The sequence below is a fragment of the Pseudonaja textilis genome, chromosome 3, assembly GCF_049901715.1.
Source record: "Pseudonaja textilis isolate UNSWEBS1 chromosome 3, rPseTex1.2, whole genome shotgun sequence".
Classification (NCBI taxonomy): domain Eukaryota; kingdom Metazoa; phylum Chordata; class Lepidosauria; order Squamata; family Elapidae; genus Pseudonaja; species Pseudonaja textilis.
In genome coordinates this window covers 1,696,404-1,712,952 of record NC_141992.1, presented here as the reverse complement: position 1 = coordinate 1,712,952, position 16,549 = coordinate 1,696,404, and the positions used below count along the sequence as shown (strand labels likewise).

The following is a 16,549-nucleotide window of genomic DNA, read 5'->3' as shown; positions in this document are numbered from 1 at the left end:
TCCCTGCGTGACCTAGGATGGAGAGGGGATGGGCCTGGATCCTCCTCTGATTGCTCAGCCGACCTCTGCCCTTCCCCAGCCTCCTCCACCACCTCTGGAGCCGCACTCCCACTCCCTGTTGGCTGTTCCTCCTCTTCCTCAGAGTCAGTCTCCACCAGGGGCATGACAAAAGCTCCACACATCCATTGGCACCACTCAGGTAACTCTCAGGACATAAGTAAAACCTCCAAGCGGCCTCGACGACCCTCTGTGAATGGATGCAAATGACCAGCTGTCCGCAAGGAGTAGAGATCCTTCCCTTCCCCACCAACCAGTCAAGAACTGAAGAAGCTTCTCGGATGAGAAGGGAAACGTCTTCCAAAGAAGGAACAAGAAAGTCTAGTTGCTTCCTGAAGAACCGCCGTTGGGACAATCGTGACCTGGATGGCTGAGAATCTCCATCCACGTCTCCCCAAGTTCTAAATTCCCCCGATTCCCCTTGCTGCCTCCTCCAGAAATTCTCTTCCAATCCCTCTTAATTCACTTCGTGCACAGCAGGGGGCAGTACCAGCTCCATTTTACCTCGCTGTAAAAGGATGGGAGACCACTAGGAAATTTTAACGGTTCTTGGTTAGAGCGGGAAGACAGGAAACCATCCTAGAAGACCCCGAAGGGACCACCACCAAGGAAACTCAACACAGATAGAAAGTCTTCTCCATCCTCCAAGTCCGGGTTGTCCCAAAGGTGCAATTTTCAGGAGGCCACTGGACTTCCTGGTTGTTGTTGGGTTTTTTGGAAGACGTTTCGCTTCTCACCCAAGAAGCCTCTTCAGTTCTGACCAAAAGGTGGAGGATGGAAGGATTGATATTCTTTGCAGACAGCAGCTGGTCATTTGCATCCTTTTTGGGGGGTCCTTGAGGCCGCTTGGAGGTTTGTCTGTGTCCCCCGGGGCACTTGAGTGGCGCTAATGGGTCCTGTACTCTGCAATTTTTTCCCCTGTGAAAATCCACTCATACAACCATCCCTTCCAAAAGGGTGTTTATCCCAAATTGCATGTCTAAAAATCTAGGGAGCTTCTCATCCCTCCAGGTCATGGTTGCCCCAGAGGTGCTTTTTTCAAGAAGCAACTGAACTTTCTTTGAAGACGTTTCGCTTCTCATCCAAGAAGCTTCTTCAGCTCTGACTGGACCGTTGAAACCTGGGTGGTGCAAATGGGTGTGGGGCCTTCTTGGCTGCAGGACAGAGGGCAGAAGAAAACCATCCTGCAGCCAAGAAAGCTCCACACATACATTTGCACCACTCAGGTGACCCCGAGGACACAGATGAACCTCCAGGTGGTCTCAACGACCCTCTCAAAGGAGGCAAATGACCAGCTGTCTTCAAGGAGCGTAAATCCTTCCCTTCCCCGCTGTCCTGTCAGAGTTGAAGAAGCCTCTTGGATGAGAAGTGAAACCACTTCAAAAGAAGAAACAAGAAAATCCAGTTGTCTCTTGGGGAGGAAAAAAAGCACCTTTGGGTCAACAGAGATAGCCATGAAGTCCGTCTCCACTTGGGAGATGTCTACGTCACTTTGTTTTATTCCACCACGCAGGAAGCGTTCCCACGACCAGGCGGTGGTCATCCTCGTTGATGCCAGAAAGGAAGCTCCCCCTCTGACGCTCCCCGCAGCCTTGGGATCTCTCCAGGTAAAGATGGGTGGGCAGGATCCCCAGTGGAGACCCTCCCTGCTTATGTCCAGGTTGTCAGGATTCCAGCAATCGCCCTAATGAAATCGTGATCCTCGAGCCAAACTTCAAAAAGCTTCCAAGGATCCCTTAGAGGCGACCTACGGGCCCTGCCCTGCACGAAGCCAACTCTGGCCTACGTCATTTCCAGTCCCCTGGGACCCTGTTATCCCTCTCCTCCCTCCCTCCCTCCCCCCGGGTGTCTCCTAAACCGGATTCACCAATTGATCCCCTTCATGGGCTGGGTGTCATCCATCACAGTTTAAAGGAACGAGCAATCAAAGGTGATCAAACCAAACCAGGTTTAGTGTAAAATGCAACTCCTTAAAAAAAGCAAGAAGCAGCCCAAATGTCCTCCCCCCTCGCCTCCCTGCCCACCTTCTATGTGTTCCCTAGGGGATGGCGTGTGGGGCAATTTCTAAGAAGAGACTGGACAGTCACTTGTCCGAGACGGTGTAGGTTGTGCTGCTTGAGCAGAGGGCTGGACTAGAAGACCTCCAGGGTCCCCGCCAGCATCTAGTCCAGTCCTCTCTATGGTACAGGGTCTTTTGTCTAACCAGGGGGTTGGACTAGAAGACCTCCAAGGTCCCTTCTGCTATTCTATTCTATTCTATTCTACTCTACTTTTTTTCTGTTCTGTTCTATTCTATTCTATTCTATTCTATTCTATGCTATTCTATTCTATTCTATTCTATTTTTTTCTATTCTATTCTATTCTATTCTAGTCTAGTCTAGTCTAGTCTATTCTTTTTCTATTCTATTCTATTCTATTCTACTCTACTCTTTTTCTGTTCTATTCTATTCTATTCTATTCTATTCTATTCTATTCTATTCTACTCTACTCTTTTTCTGTTCTGTTCTGTTCTATTCTATTCTATTCTATTCTATTCCATTCCATTCCATTCCATTCTCTTCATTCCAATATCTATTCTATTCTATTCTATTCTATTCTAGTCTAGTCTAGTCTAGTCTAGTCTAGTCTAGTCTATTCTTTTTCTATTCTATTCTACTCTACTCTTTTTCTGTTCTATTCTATTCTATTCTATTCTATTCTATTCTATTCTATTCTATTCTATTCTATTCTATTCTATTCTACTCTACTCTACTCTACTCTTTCTGTTCTGTTCTATTCTATTCTGTTCTATTCCATTCCATACTCATTCCATTCCATTCCATTCCATTCTCTTCATTCCAATATCTATTCTATTCTATTCTATTCTATTCTATTCTATTCTATTCTATTCTATTCTATGCTATGCTATGCTATGCTATTCTATTCTATTCTATTCTATTCTATTCTATTCTATTCTATTCTATTCTATTCTATTCTACTCTTCCACTCTTGTACTCTAACCTATTCTTCTTCTATTCTATTCTATTCTATTCTACTCTACTCTTTTCTGTTCTGTTCTATTCTATTCTGTTCTATTCCATTCCATACCATTCCATTCCATTCCATTCCATTCTCTTCATTCCAATATCTATTCTATTCTATTCTATTCTATTCTATTCTATTCTATTCTATTCTATTCTATTCTATTCTATGCTATTCTATTCTATTCTATTCTATTCTATTCTATTCTATTCTATTCTATTCTATTCTATTCTATTCTATTCTATTCTATTCTTATTCTATTCTATTCTATTCTATTCTACTCTACTCTTTTTCTGTTCTATTCTATTCTATTCTATTCTATTCTATTCCTATTCTATTCTATTCTATTCTATTCTATTCTATTCTATTCTTTTTCTATTCTATTCTACTCTACTCTTTTTCTGTTCTGTTCCTATTCTATTCTATTCTATTCTATTCCATTCCATACCATTCCATTCTCTTCATTCCAATATCTATTCTATTCTATTCTAGTCTAGTCTAGTCTAGTCTAGTCTAGTCTAGTCTAGTCTAGTCTAGTCTTTTCTATTCTATTCTACTCTACTCTTTTTCTGTTCTATTCTATTCTATTCTATTCTATTCTATTCTATTCTACTCTACTCTACTCTACTCTTTTCTGTTCTGTTCTATTCTATTCTGTTCTATTCCATTCCATACCATTCCATTCCATTCCATTCCATTCTCTTCATTCCAATATCTATTCTATTCTATTCTATTCTATTCTATTCTATTCTATTCTATTCTATTCTATTCTATTTTTTCTTTCATTCTATTCTATTCGATTCTACTCTATTCTAATCTATTCTTTTCTCTATTCTATTCTATTCTATTCTACTCTACTCTTTTTCTGTTCTGTTCTGTTCTATTCTATTCTATTCTATTCTATTCTATTCCATTCCATACCATTCCATTCTCTTCATTCCAATATCTATTCTATTCTATTCTATTCTATTCTATTCTATTCTATTCTATTCTATTCTAGTTCTAGTCTAGTCTAGTCTAGTCTAGTCTAGTCTAGTCTATTCTTTTCTATTCTATTCTACTCTACTCTTTTTCTGTTCTATTCTATTCTATTCTATTCTATTCTATTCTATTCTATTCTATTCTATTCTATTCTATTCTATTCTACTCTACTCTACTCTACTCTACTCTTTTTCTGTTCTGTTCTATTCTATTCTGTTCTATTCCATTCCATACCATTCCATTCCATTCCATTCCATTCTCTTCATTCCAATATCTATTCTATTCTATTCTATTCTATTCTATTCTATTCTATTCTATTCTATTCTATGCTATTTCTATTCTATTCTATGCTATTCTATTCTATTCTATTTTTTTTCTATTCTATTCTATTCTATTCTAGTCTAGTCTAGTCTATTCTTTTCTATTCTATTCTATTCTATTCTACTCTACTCTTTTTCTGTTCTGTTCTGTTCTATTCTATTCTATTCTATTCTATTCCATTCCATACCATTCCATTCTCTTCATTCCAATATCTATTCTATTCTATTCTATTCTATTCTAGTCTAGTCTAGTCTAGTCTAGTCTAGTCTAGTCTATTCTTTTTCTATTCTATTCTACTCTCTCTTTTTTCTGTTCTATTCTATTCTATTCTATTCTATTCTATTCTATTCTATTCTATTCTCTCTCACTCTACTCTACTCTACTCTTTTTCTGTTCTGTTCTATTCTATTCTGTTCTATTCCATTCCATACCATTCCATTCCATTCCATTCCATTCTCTTCATTCCAATATCTATTCTATTCTATTCTATTCTATTCTATTCTATTCTATTCTATTCTAGTCTAGTCTAGTCTAGTTCTAGTCTAGTCTAGTTCTAGTCTAGTCTAGTCTAGTCTAGTCTAGTCTATTCTATTCTTTTTCTATTCTATTCTACTCTACTCTTTTTCTGTTCTATTCTATTCTATTCTATTCTATTCTATTCTATTCTATTCTATTCTATTCTATTCTATTCTACTCTACTCTACTCTACTCTACTCTTTTTCTGTTCTGTTCTATTCTATTCTGTTCTATTCCATTCCATACCATTCCATTCCATTCCATTCCATTCTCTTCATTCCAATATCTATTCTATTCTATTCTATTCTATTCTATTCTATTCTATTCTATTCTATGCTATTCTATTCTATTCTATTTTTTTTTCTATTCTATTCTATTCTATTCTAGTCTAGTCTAGTCTATTCTTTTTCTATTCTATTCTATTCTATTCTACTCTACTCTTTTTCTGTTCTGTTCTGTTCTATTCTATTCTATTCTATTCTATTCTATTCATTCCATACCATTCCATTCTCTTCATTCCAATATCTATTCTATTCTATTCTATTCTATTCTATTCTATTCTATTCTATTCTAGTCTAGTCTAGTCTAGTCTAGTCTAGTCTAGTCTAGTCTATTCTTTTTCTATTCTATTCTACTCTACTCTTTTTCTGTTCTATTCTATTCTATTCTATTCTATTCTATTCTATTCTATTCTATTCTATTCTACTCTACTCTACTCTACTCTACTCTTTTTCTGTTCTGTTCTATTCTATTCTGTTCTATTCCATTCCATACCATTCCATTCCATTCCATTCCATTCTCTTCATTCCAATATCTATTCTATTCTATTCTATTCTATTCTATTCTATTCTATTCTATTCTATTCTATTCTATTCTATTCTATTCTATTCTATTCTATTCTAAAAAAGGCAATCTCTCCCTATTTCCAGATTGAATCTCTCCTTGATGAGTTTCCATCCATTATTATTCCTTGTCTGGCCTTCGGGGGGCTTTGGGAAATAGCTTGACCCCCCCCCTCCTCCTCTCTGGGGCAGCCCCTCAAATATTAGAAGACTTCTCTCCTGTCTCCCCTGGTCCTTCTCTTCTTCCCTAGACCAGCCAAGCTCAGTTCCTGCAACCGTTCGTCGTACATTTCAGCCTCCAGTCCCCTCATCACCCTGGTTGCTCTTCTCTGCACTCTTTCTAGAGTCTCAACATCTTTTTTTTTTTATAGTGGGGTGACATGATAACCGTGTTCCAATATCTCAGGGGTTGCCACAAAGGAAGATTTAGACCTCTTCACGGTGAGGACATTTCTCCTCTGATCAGGAAAATATTAAGAGTGTGCAGAAATGAACAGGTTAACCCGTGCAATTAAACCCGAGGAACAAATTGAATATTAGATGGCATTTGGAATTGTTTTATCAATTGGCTGGAGGATGAAAACGGAAATTAGAAAATCTAAGAAGACCAGCGAAAAAATAGTAAACACTTGAATAAGAATTAAATCGGCTAAGAATTGCTATTGTAATTAGATACGTTAAGTGCAGCAGTGTGAAGTAAGAATAGAGTAATGATATAGTAGTAATGAATATGTACTAATTGTAAAGATTATTGCACAAGATATTTGTACCCAGACAACACACTGTTTAAATGAAAGATGGACTATTGACCAATGTCTCCTTTTTTATGTACACTGAGAGCATTTGCACCAACACAAATTCCTTGTGGGTCCAATCACACTTGGCCAATAAAAGGATTCTATTCTGTTCTGTTCTATTCTATTCTATTCTATTCTATTCTATTCTATTCATTTTCTATTCTGTTCTATTCTATTCTAATCTATTCTAATCCATTCCATTCCATTCCATTCCATAATTCTATTCTATTCTCTATATTTTACCTGCCATTCTATTCTATTCTATTCTATTCTATTCTATTCTATTCTATTCTATTCTATTCTAATCTAATCTAATCTATTCTAATCCATTCCATTCCATTCCATAATTCTATTCTATTCTCTATATTTTACCTGCCATTCTATTCTATTCTATTCTATTCATTTTCTATTCTATTCTATTCTATTTTATATTCTATTCTATTCATTTTCTATTCTATTCTATTCTATATTCTATTCTATTCTATTCTGTTCTGTTCCGTTCCATTCCATTCCATTCCATTCCATTCCATTCCATTCCATTCCATTCCATTCCATTCTATTCTATTCTATTCTATTCTATTCTATTCTATTCTAATCCATTCCATTCCATTCCATAATTCTATTCTATTCTCTATATTTTACCTGCCATTCTATTCTATTCTAATTTGAGGAGGGCGGAGAAGAGAAGAGCGTCAGATCGGGAGGTGCTAAAGGCACACACACACACACACACACACACAGTCACAGCAAGCAGAGGAAGCCACGGGAAGTCACTGGTGTCTCCACTTCCTTGCAGAAAACTTTTCCTGGAGCCATCCAGGTTCTCCTGCTGGTGGCGGAGAAAGAGGCCGCCTCTCAGGTGGAGAAGTTCCACGGCTTACAGGTAAGCTCTGACCATCCACTCCTCCGCCTGAACCTGGGTCTCCTTGTGATGTTGTACCGCCCAAATGTCCTCCATCCCAAAACAACCGCAGGGCCATAGGCTGGGAGCAAGTGGGGGGTGTTATGAGGCTTAACCTGGATTTTCCTCTGTGTGCCAGGCCACGGCTGGGATTCGGGCCGGTTCAGACCGGTTCAGGCGACCCGGTTGTTCAGGTGATCATTTGGCCCCGTCCACCTGCCCCTGCCCTAGTCTGTCCTGTATTGCCGTGTTTTGCAGCTCAGCGGATTGCGCCAATCAGCTGTTGTACAGTAGAAGAGGGCTCTCCAACCTTGGCTACTGGTGGACTTCAACTCCCAGAATTCCCCAGCCAGCAACGCTGCTTTAGACTTCCTGTTGCTGTGTGGCTGGCTGAGGAATCCTGGGAGTTGAAGTCCGTCAGTCTTAAAGTGTCCAAGGTTGGAGACCCCTGCGATAGAAGGTAAGTTTTAAAGCTGAAAATGGGCTCACCGAACCAGTTGTTACCACCGGTTGAATCCCACCACTGATTAATACCGCTTTATAAAGCTTTAGAAAGGCTACACCTGGAATACTACATCCAGTTTTGGGCACACACACACCCCCCACACACAAAAAAATAGATGTTGGGACTTTTGGAAAAAGCGCCAAGGAAAACAGCAACTAATACAATTAAGGATCTGGAGACAGAAATATATAGAAGAACTTTTGCAGATGGAGTACGTCTAGTTTGATGAAAAGAAGGACTAGGAGTGACATGATAGCAGGGTTCCAATATCTGAAGGGAGGAAGGGAGTCAAGGTATTCTCCAAAGCACCTGAAAGGCAGGACAGGTAGCGGCGGATGGAAACTAATCAAGGAGAGAAACAGGAATTATCTGACAGTTAGAACAATTAATCAGGGGAACTACTTTCCACCAGAAGTTGTAGGTATTCAGACAACGGAGGTTTTTAGGGAAAAAAAATGGACAGCCATTTGTCTGAAATGGCATAGGCTTGTGCCGTGGGTTGGACTAGAAGACCTCCAAGGTCCCTTCCAACTGTATTCTGACAAACTGTGATGTGCCCCGCCCCATGCACGCATGTGCCTCTCCTGGTGCATGCATGCACCGTCCCCGGCAGAGAGGAACTGGGGTGACGGCTCATGTGGCCAGTGGAGGGCTCACAGCCCTAAGTGATCCGTGACTTACGACCGGTTGCTAAGCAAGCTTTTGAAGTTACGACCTATCTGAAAAAGGGGGACTTGCCTAGACTCAAAGGTCTGAAAGTTGGTCCAACCCACACAGTCATGCGAACACACATTCCGCAGGGCTTGTTAAAGGTTACCTAGTCATTAAATTTTACCAAATTTACAGAACACCTTTACAGCCGTTTGCAGCGGCCTGTGGTCCCATGACGGCATTTTATGAGATTTTTGCCCAAAACCATCACGTTCTCCTGGGGTTTTTTCGCCAAACTGCACCAGAATGAAAAACGGCTTTATTTAACGACCGCGGTGTCCTCTTTAACGACTATAGAGTGCACGCTTATGACCACCGCGGTCGCTTCACAACGCCAGCAAAACACATTGTGAAAAAACCGTGTCGGTCATGTGACCGACCTGTTTTATGGCGGTTGGGATTTATGACCATCCTGGACAGGCTGAGTTACGGTCGTAACTTGAGGACTGCTGTACATTTCCCAAGATGGCAGCCGTTATGGGAAACCAAGTTGTCCAGAATGATGGATGGAGGCAGAGAAGTGTGAAGTTCTACCTGAACAAGCAACAATTAAGCCATTTTTCAAAAACTGTGACAGGCTCATTTCTAACCAGGTTGCAGGTCATCAAATTATTAGGTTAAGGCTAAACTTTGCCCCCCCCCCCCCACGGCAGGACCAGGGGTGGCCTTTAACCAGGGGTGGGATTCATTTTTTTAACAACCGGTTTCTGTGGGCGTGGCTTAGTTGGTGGGCGTGGCTTGGTGGCCATGTTATTGGCTGGGCGTGGCCAACTCAACATCACTCACATCGAGGCACGCATCTCCTCGCCTGGCCTCTTGTGACTGTGGGGATGCTGCAACAGTCGTAAGTGTGAAAAAGGGTCATAAGTCACTTTTTTCAGTGCCATTGTAACTTTGAATGGTCACTCCACACTAGCAAAGTACCAGCAAAGGAGGGGAAAAAACTCCAGAGAAGTTCCAGAGACAGGAAGTTTAGTCCTGCCAAGTATGTAATAAGGGTTAACGGAGAGGCAGTTTCTGTAAGCAACACCAGAATGTTTCCTTCCTGCCTTCCTTACAGGATTAGGCCAGTAATTTCTTCCAACAACCGGTTCTCTGAACTGCTTAGAAGGTTAACAACTGGTTCTAGCAAATAGGTGCGAACTGGTAGAATCCCATCTCTGCCTTTAACCAACAGGCTGAAGAGTCAAGCTGCGTTGTCTATTTATTCAATTTTCATTAACGTATAACGGATCAATTTAATGGACATCTCAACTTGCATTAACAGAGGGATACAATCGAGATCAAAGGAGCCCTTCCCAATCAAATATAATTAAATGGATTATTCTTTCGCATGAAAAGGTAGAATTTGGTGCCTTGTTTTTTTGGGCATCCGCTAGGTAGCAGCATAAACTCAACGATTCTCAACTTTGGTCCCTTGAAGATGTCTAGAATTCAAGTCCCAGAATTCCCCAGAACAATGTCAGTTGTGGGTGCTGGAGGGTTTTTTTTTTAATTTTATTTTAAGAATTGGGGCTCCACCTATTCTCCAAAACGGCTGAGGGCAGGATAAGAAGCAACGGATCAAAACCAATCAAGGAGAGAAGCAACCTGGAATTAAGGAGGAATTTCCTGACAATGAGAACAATTAATTGACGGAACAACCTGCCTCCAGACGTTTTCAAGAAGAGATCGGACATCTTAACTTGCATTAGCAGAGGGATACAATCGAGATCAAGGGAGGTACTAATATTACTCTATAAAGCCTTAGTAAGGCCACACCTAGAGTCCTGCATCCAGTTTTGATCACCACACTATAAAAAGGATGTGGAGACTCTAGAAAGAGTGCAGAGAAGAGCAACCAGGATGATGAGGGGACTGGAGGCTAAAACATATGATGAACGGTTGCAGGAACCGGGCCTGGCTAGTCTAGGGAAGAAGAGAAGGACCAGGGGAGACAGGAGAGCAGCCTTCCAATATTTGAGGGGCTACCACAAAGGAGAAGGGGTCAATTTATTTCCAAAAACATCAGAAAGCAGACAAGAAACAATGGATGGAAAGTATTCAAGGAGAGAAGCAACCTGGAATTAAGGAGAAACTTTCTAACAGCGAGGACAATTCGCCAGTGGAATGGCTTGCCACCAGAAGTTATGGATGCTCCATCACTGGAGGCTTTTAAGAAGAGACTGGACAAGCCGGGCTTCCGGTTTGAGCTTCTTCAGTGACAGACCGAAACCTCGTCTCTGCAAGGTTTCGATCCGTGCTCGCCGCTGGAGTGCCCCGAGCCGGCTGGTTTTGGGGTTAAGCCACCCCGTAGAGGTGGTGAAGAGAGGGGAGACTGCCTGCAGGGTTGAGGAGAGCCGCATCTCTCTTCCCCAGCTGGCCATTACTCCCTTTCCCGAAGGCGGTTGCAGCGGTGGTCAGAAATGGCCACCATAAAGAAGAACTCGACCGGAAAAGAATGTGCAGGAGGAAGATAAGAAAGGAAAGTTTTGGTTGACCGGGTCAAACAGCAAAAGCAACGAATAAGGTACCCTGGAATTGAAACTATTAAAAAACTTGTTCCCTAAGAAGAAGAGACTGGACAAGCCATTTGTCTGAAATGGTATAGACTAGAGCAGGGGTCGCCAACCTTTTGGACCTCAGGGACCACCAAAGTCATAATTTTAAATCCCAGGGACCACCAACTGGTTCTGTGGGCATGGCCTATTGTGGGTGTGGCTTGGTGGTCATGTGTCTGGCTGGGCATGGCTTGTATGTAAATATTATAAATATTGATATAAATATTGAATTATTTTATAAAAAAGAGCAACTTTTACCCAAAATCAGACAAGGCAGGCAGGCAAATTGAGTTGCTCACAGAACCATTCAGTGATCTATCTATCTGCCATCGGCTAGCTCAGTCTGTCCCATAAAATTTGCTTGCCGTGAGTCTGCACTGAATAATAGAATAAGAGAAGCTTCAGTCCTAAGGGAGGTTCGGCTGTACTTAAAAACAGAGCCAAAGATCTAAAGACTAGCTAGAAAGCAAGAAATCCAACCATTTCCTGCTTCCTAGCTAATCCAAATCTCCCGGCACAGCAGAACAGATGATGGTCGGAAAAATAGCAATTTAGCAGCCTTGTGTTTCTGCGCAGCCTGGATTAATTGCTTTGAGGGGTGCTCTGGTAGTGAGATTTCTCTGCGGCCCACCAAAATTTTCTTGCGGCCCACCAGTTGGTGATCACTGGACTAGAGAGAGTCCTGCTTGAGCAAGGGGTTGGACTAGAAGACCTTCAAGGTCCCTTTCCTGCTCTGTTATTCTGTTATTAGGAATCCTTGAAAAACACCGTTACCCCCTGAGTGGGACAAGCTGGCACGAAAACTCTTTCTTGCAGAATAAATGGGATTTATTCTGTTATTCTCCCTCGGAAGCGGAACTGTGGGGACCGAGTTCCGATCCCGCCTGTCTCTCATTCTTTCCCCAGCCATTAATTCAGGCCAACCCTGTCGGTCTGGAGCAGCCTTAATAGACTTCGGGACCCTGCTGGCTGCGTCAGCCACTTCAACTCACCTCCGGCGCACGGAGATTAAAATAATAACTCAGCCTTGAAAGGGGTCGGTTCCTTCATTAACACCGCTGGCTTTAATTAAGGCAAGGTGAAATATTAATGGCTTTGATAAACTGCAGCTGCCCAGCGTGATTAAAAGATTCCCTCGCCCGGGATGGGTTGGGATGCGGGAGCTCCTTCTAGGGTGCCTGATGGATGACAAGTGGGAAAGCGGGGGGTCAGAAGCCCACCCCTCGCCTCCCAGCCTGTTTCGGAAGAAGTGGGGCTAGAAGGGGTCCCCCAAGGATCAGTTGGCCTGAAATTCAGGGGTTCAGAAAGCAGCCGCACATGGGCTTTGCTTTGGAAAGTGGGTTGTCTGGACTCCGTGCCAGCCGTTCTGCGAGCGGAAGGAATTTCAGGTGGACCTCAGGTTACAGCCATTCAAATAGAATGGAATAGATAATAGATAATAGACAATAAATAATAGGAATAGAATAGAATAGAATAGAATAGAATAGAATAGAATAGAATAGAATAGAATAGAATAGAATAGAATAGAAAGAATAGAATAGAATAGAATAGAACAGATAATAGGAATAGAATAGAATAGATAATAGGAATAGAGTAGAGTAGTGTAGAGTAGAGTAGAATAGAATAGAATAGAATAGAATAGAATAGAATAGAATAGAATAGAATAGAATCCTACAGAAATACAGGAATAGAATAGCACAGCATAGTATAGATAATGGAATAAAGAATAGAATAGAATAGAATAGAATAGAAATACAGGAATAGAATAGCATAGCATAGATAATGGAATAAAGAATAGAATAGAGTAGAGTAGAATAGAATAGAATAGAATAGAATAGAATAGAATAGAATAGAATAGAATAGAATAGAATAGAAATGAAATACAAGAATAGAATAGCATAGCATAGCATAGATAATGGAATAAAGAATAGAATAGAATAGAATAACAGAGTTGGAAGGGACCTTGGAGGTCTTCTAGTCCAACCCCCTGCTTAGGTTAGACAGCCTCAAAGCTTCCAAGTAAAAAATGCCTTCCAAGGCTGACAGCCGGGTTGTTGTTACTGGGAAAAGAAGAGGAGGGAACAATGTTGGGTATATCTGCCGCCTTGAGTTACGTATATACAGTGTTCAAAGGGTAAAAATTCAATAGTTCAATAAAACATAAATGCTGCAAAGGTTTAGAGTCAGAGTCAAGGACAGGTTGCCCTGCACCGGGTGGGGAGTGGCTGGAGGGGGGATGTCTCCAGTGGGGGAACGAAGATTTGAGGGGCCATGAGATGGACTGGTGGGTGCAGGGGATGTGGATCTTTGATTTCTCTTTTGGGAAGGGAAGACCCGGAACTCTCCGATTCGGGTTTTCCCAGAATGTCCCAATAGGACAACTCTACAAAATGGGACTCTGAGGAAATGCCTGTCTCGGAGTTTATGGCTTGGGAGTTTGGTGAGTTGGAACTGTTGTGGTTTGCCGGCAGCAGGTGCGGATGGCTGAGGCCTCGGAGGGCGAGGACTCGGAGGAGGGGCCTGCGTGGGACGCAGGGATGGGGCCAGGACCACCAGGGAGTGGAGTGCTGCTTTCGGAGGTTGTGGAGGCTGGCAGCAGTGAGGAAGAGTCCCCCGAGGAGCCTGTGCTCAGTGCGTGTGTGCGCAGGGCTGCTCGAAAGGAAGAGCAGCTGCAGCAGCACGGGCGACTCAGGAGTAAGGCTTCAAGGTAATGGCCCCTCCCTTAAGAGATAAAAGCCAGCTGAGAAACCGGAGTTCTTTGCAGGAAGCAACGACGTTTTTGCACTCAAGCCTTGTGGAAGCTTGGACTCTCTTGGCTGGTGTTTGGAGACCTTTTGTATTTGAGATATTTCTTGGCAACTTTATCTGTTGTTCTTGGCAGCCTTGCACCACCTTGGCAAGGCTCTGTCTTATTTCTCTACTTTGAAACAGCCTTTTTAACCGGGAAGGAACAGAATTCAGTAAAGAATCATTAAAAGATTTTGCTGTCACCTCCATTTTGTGTTTGTTTCCTTGGAACCAGGTTTGGGTCAGAACAGGAATGCTGACATTTGCGAGGTGGGTTGAGCTGTGTAACTGTTTCTCCAAGCTGAGGTTGACCATCCCTCCATGTCTTGCCTGCAGGTGGAGACCGTGACTTCTCCGAAAGCTTTGACCCGCCACGTGACAATAGCCAGCTGACCCAGGCCTTCGATGGTCACTTCCCCTACAACCACAGGGAATGGGTCCAGTTCTTCCAGGTATCCTCTTCTCCTGCCTTTTCTACATTTGGGGAGGGGTCTCAGCTGGGGCAAAACATTTCTCCTTGGGTTTTGACACCAAGAAGCGTCCATGTGAGGTAGTCTAAAAAAAAGTCAAGATGGCAGCTGGCACGGTGTGATTGAGATTCTACCTTGATATTGTTGTGGTCCGCCAGTGGAACCGCCGCAAACTCAGACAGTGAGGAGGTTGGGGAGGAACGTGGGCCAGTCCTGGAGTCTGGGGAGGTTCTGATGAGGGTTCTGCATCGGAGGCAGAGATGAAGCCGGGCCGTCCGACAGTTATCAGCTGTCTTTGGAGTCGGAGATCTGTAGGGAAGAAGAACAGCTGGAGCCTGTTCCCACTGTGCTCATGCACAGAGCTGCCAGGAGAAGGGAATAACTAAGGAACAAGGGTCGACTTGGGAGTAAAGGCTCAGGTGGATGGTGAATGGCCCCTCCTATAGGGAATAAAGAGGAGCGAAAGGGGAGTGGGGTTTGCAAGAGACAATTAGTTCAATTCATGAGGGTGAAGACCTGTTCCTGATTGCTGCTACAGCGTGCGTTTGGAAGCTATCGACCTGGCAACTCTCCCAGCCCAATCAAGGTCTGTAGTTGTGAAATCTCATGGAGGACTGTTTGCCGGGACTTTGCTGAAGAGGAATTCCCTTGAACCTCAATAAAAGGGTTTTATCGGGATAAGGAATCGGCTTCATGATCTTGGGAAGGTCTAGGTCAGAACAGGTACTCATTTTCAAGGTGTGCCACATGGATTAAAATCAGGTGGGGTTTTCCTCTCACCGTCTTGGCTTTTGGGACCTGAAGACACCTCCTGTTCAATTGCCTTGTTTGATTTATCTCAAAGATTGTAGTCCTTTTTGTGGCTTTCAGCCTCGAAATTCCAGGCCTCCCCACAGCCACCTTGTCCCATGGCTCAGACGTCCTTGCCTTCAAACACAATTTAATTCTCTGTTGGTTTTTGTATCCCGCCTTTATTATTTTTACAAATAATTCAAGGGGTAAACATATCCTCGACATATTTTCGTCCTTCTATTTTCCCCCACAAAAACAACCTTGTGAAGTGGGTTGGGCAGAGAAGAAAGGGACTGGTCCGAAGTCATCCAGTGTCCTGCCTGTCTAAGGCAGGACTAGAACTCACTCTCTCCTGGTGATTGGGCTCTAAAGTCACCCAGTGGGCTTTTCCTGAGTGATTCCCCAAATCACCCAGCTTTTATGACTAAAGTGGGACTAGAACTCGCCGTCTCCTGGTGATCGGCCCAGTTATCCAGTTGGCTTCCATGCCTAAGGTGGGACTAGAACTCACATTATCCAGATGATTGGCCCAAAGTCACCTAGTTGGTTTTCATGCCTAAGGCGGGACTAGAACTCACCGTGTCCCACTTCCTAGCCTACTGCCTTAACCACAGGCCAAACCCACCTCCAATGCAGAATGCTCTGCCTGAAGGCTTTGGGTGAGGAAGAGCTTGTAGCAGATGGAAAAATCAGGTGTAGCTGCATGCAAAGTCGTTGTGTCCGGAGGAGACATGCAAGGAGTTGCTTGGAGATTGGCATCTCTGTGTAGGAGAGTCTGTGGCCCAGAGGCCTCCGGTCATCTCCCCATCTTTAATCGGGACCACGTAGTTGTATCATCCTGATTGTCCTCCGTAGCGACTCCTCGCTTTGTCCAGATGCCACCTGGCCACCAGCCAACCGATCTATAGGCCTGCATCCTGTTCATCCTTCCTTCCTTCCTTCCTTCCTTCCTTCCTTCCTTCCTTCCTTCCTTCCTTCCTTCCTCCCTCCCTCCCTCCCTCCCTCCTTCCTTCCTTCCTTCCTTCCTTCCTTCCTTCCTTCCCCCTTCCTTCCTTCCTTCCTTCCTTCCTCCCTCCCTCCCTCCCTCCCTCCTTCCTTCCTTCCCCCTTCCTTCCTTCCTTCCTTCCTTCCTTCCTTCCTCCCCCTCCTCCTCCCTCCTTCCTTCCTTCCTTCCTTCCTTCCCCTTCCTTCCTTCTTTTCTTTCCTCCCTCCCTCCCTCCCTCCCTTCCTTCCTTCCTTCCTTCCTTCCTTCCTTCCTTCCTGTTCAGAGTGTCGCAGTGTATATTCAGCGACAGAAAAGTAAAGACA

The 16,549-nt window shown here is 43.1% G+C and overlaps 1 protein-coding gene across 1 annotated transcript in view; it reads left to right on the top strand.

The window, feature by feature from the left end:
* KIAA1755 (KIAA1755 ortholog) overlaps positions 1-16,549 on the top strand; it is an 82,444-nt gene that overhangs the window by 29,211 nt on the left and 36,684 nt on the right. Inside the window, 4 exon segments of the mRNA XM_087928686.1 lie at positions 1,571-1,664; positions 7,332-7,418; positions 14,316-14,364; positions 14,367-14,431. Coding sequence (XP_087784812.1) covers positions 1,571-1,664; positions 7,332-7,418; positions 14,316-14,364; positions 14,367-14,431 — 295 coding nt within the window.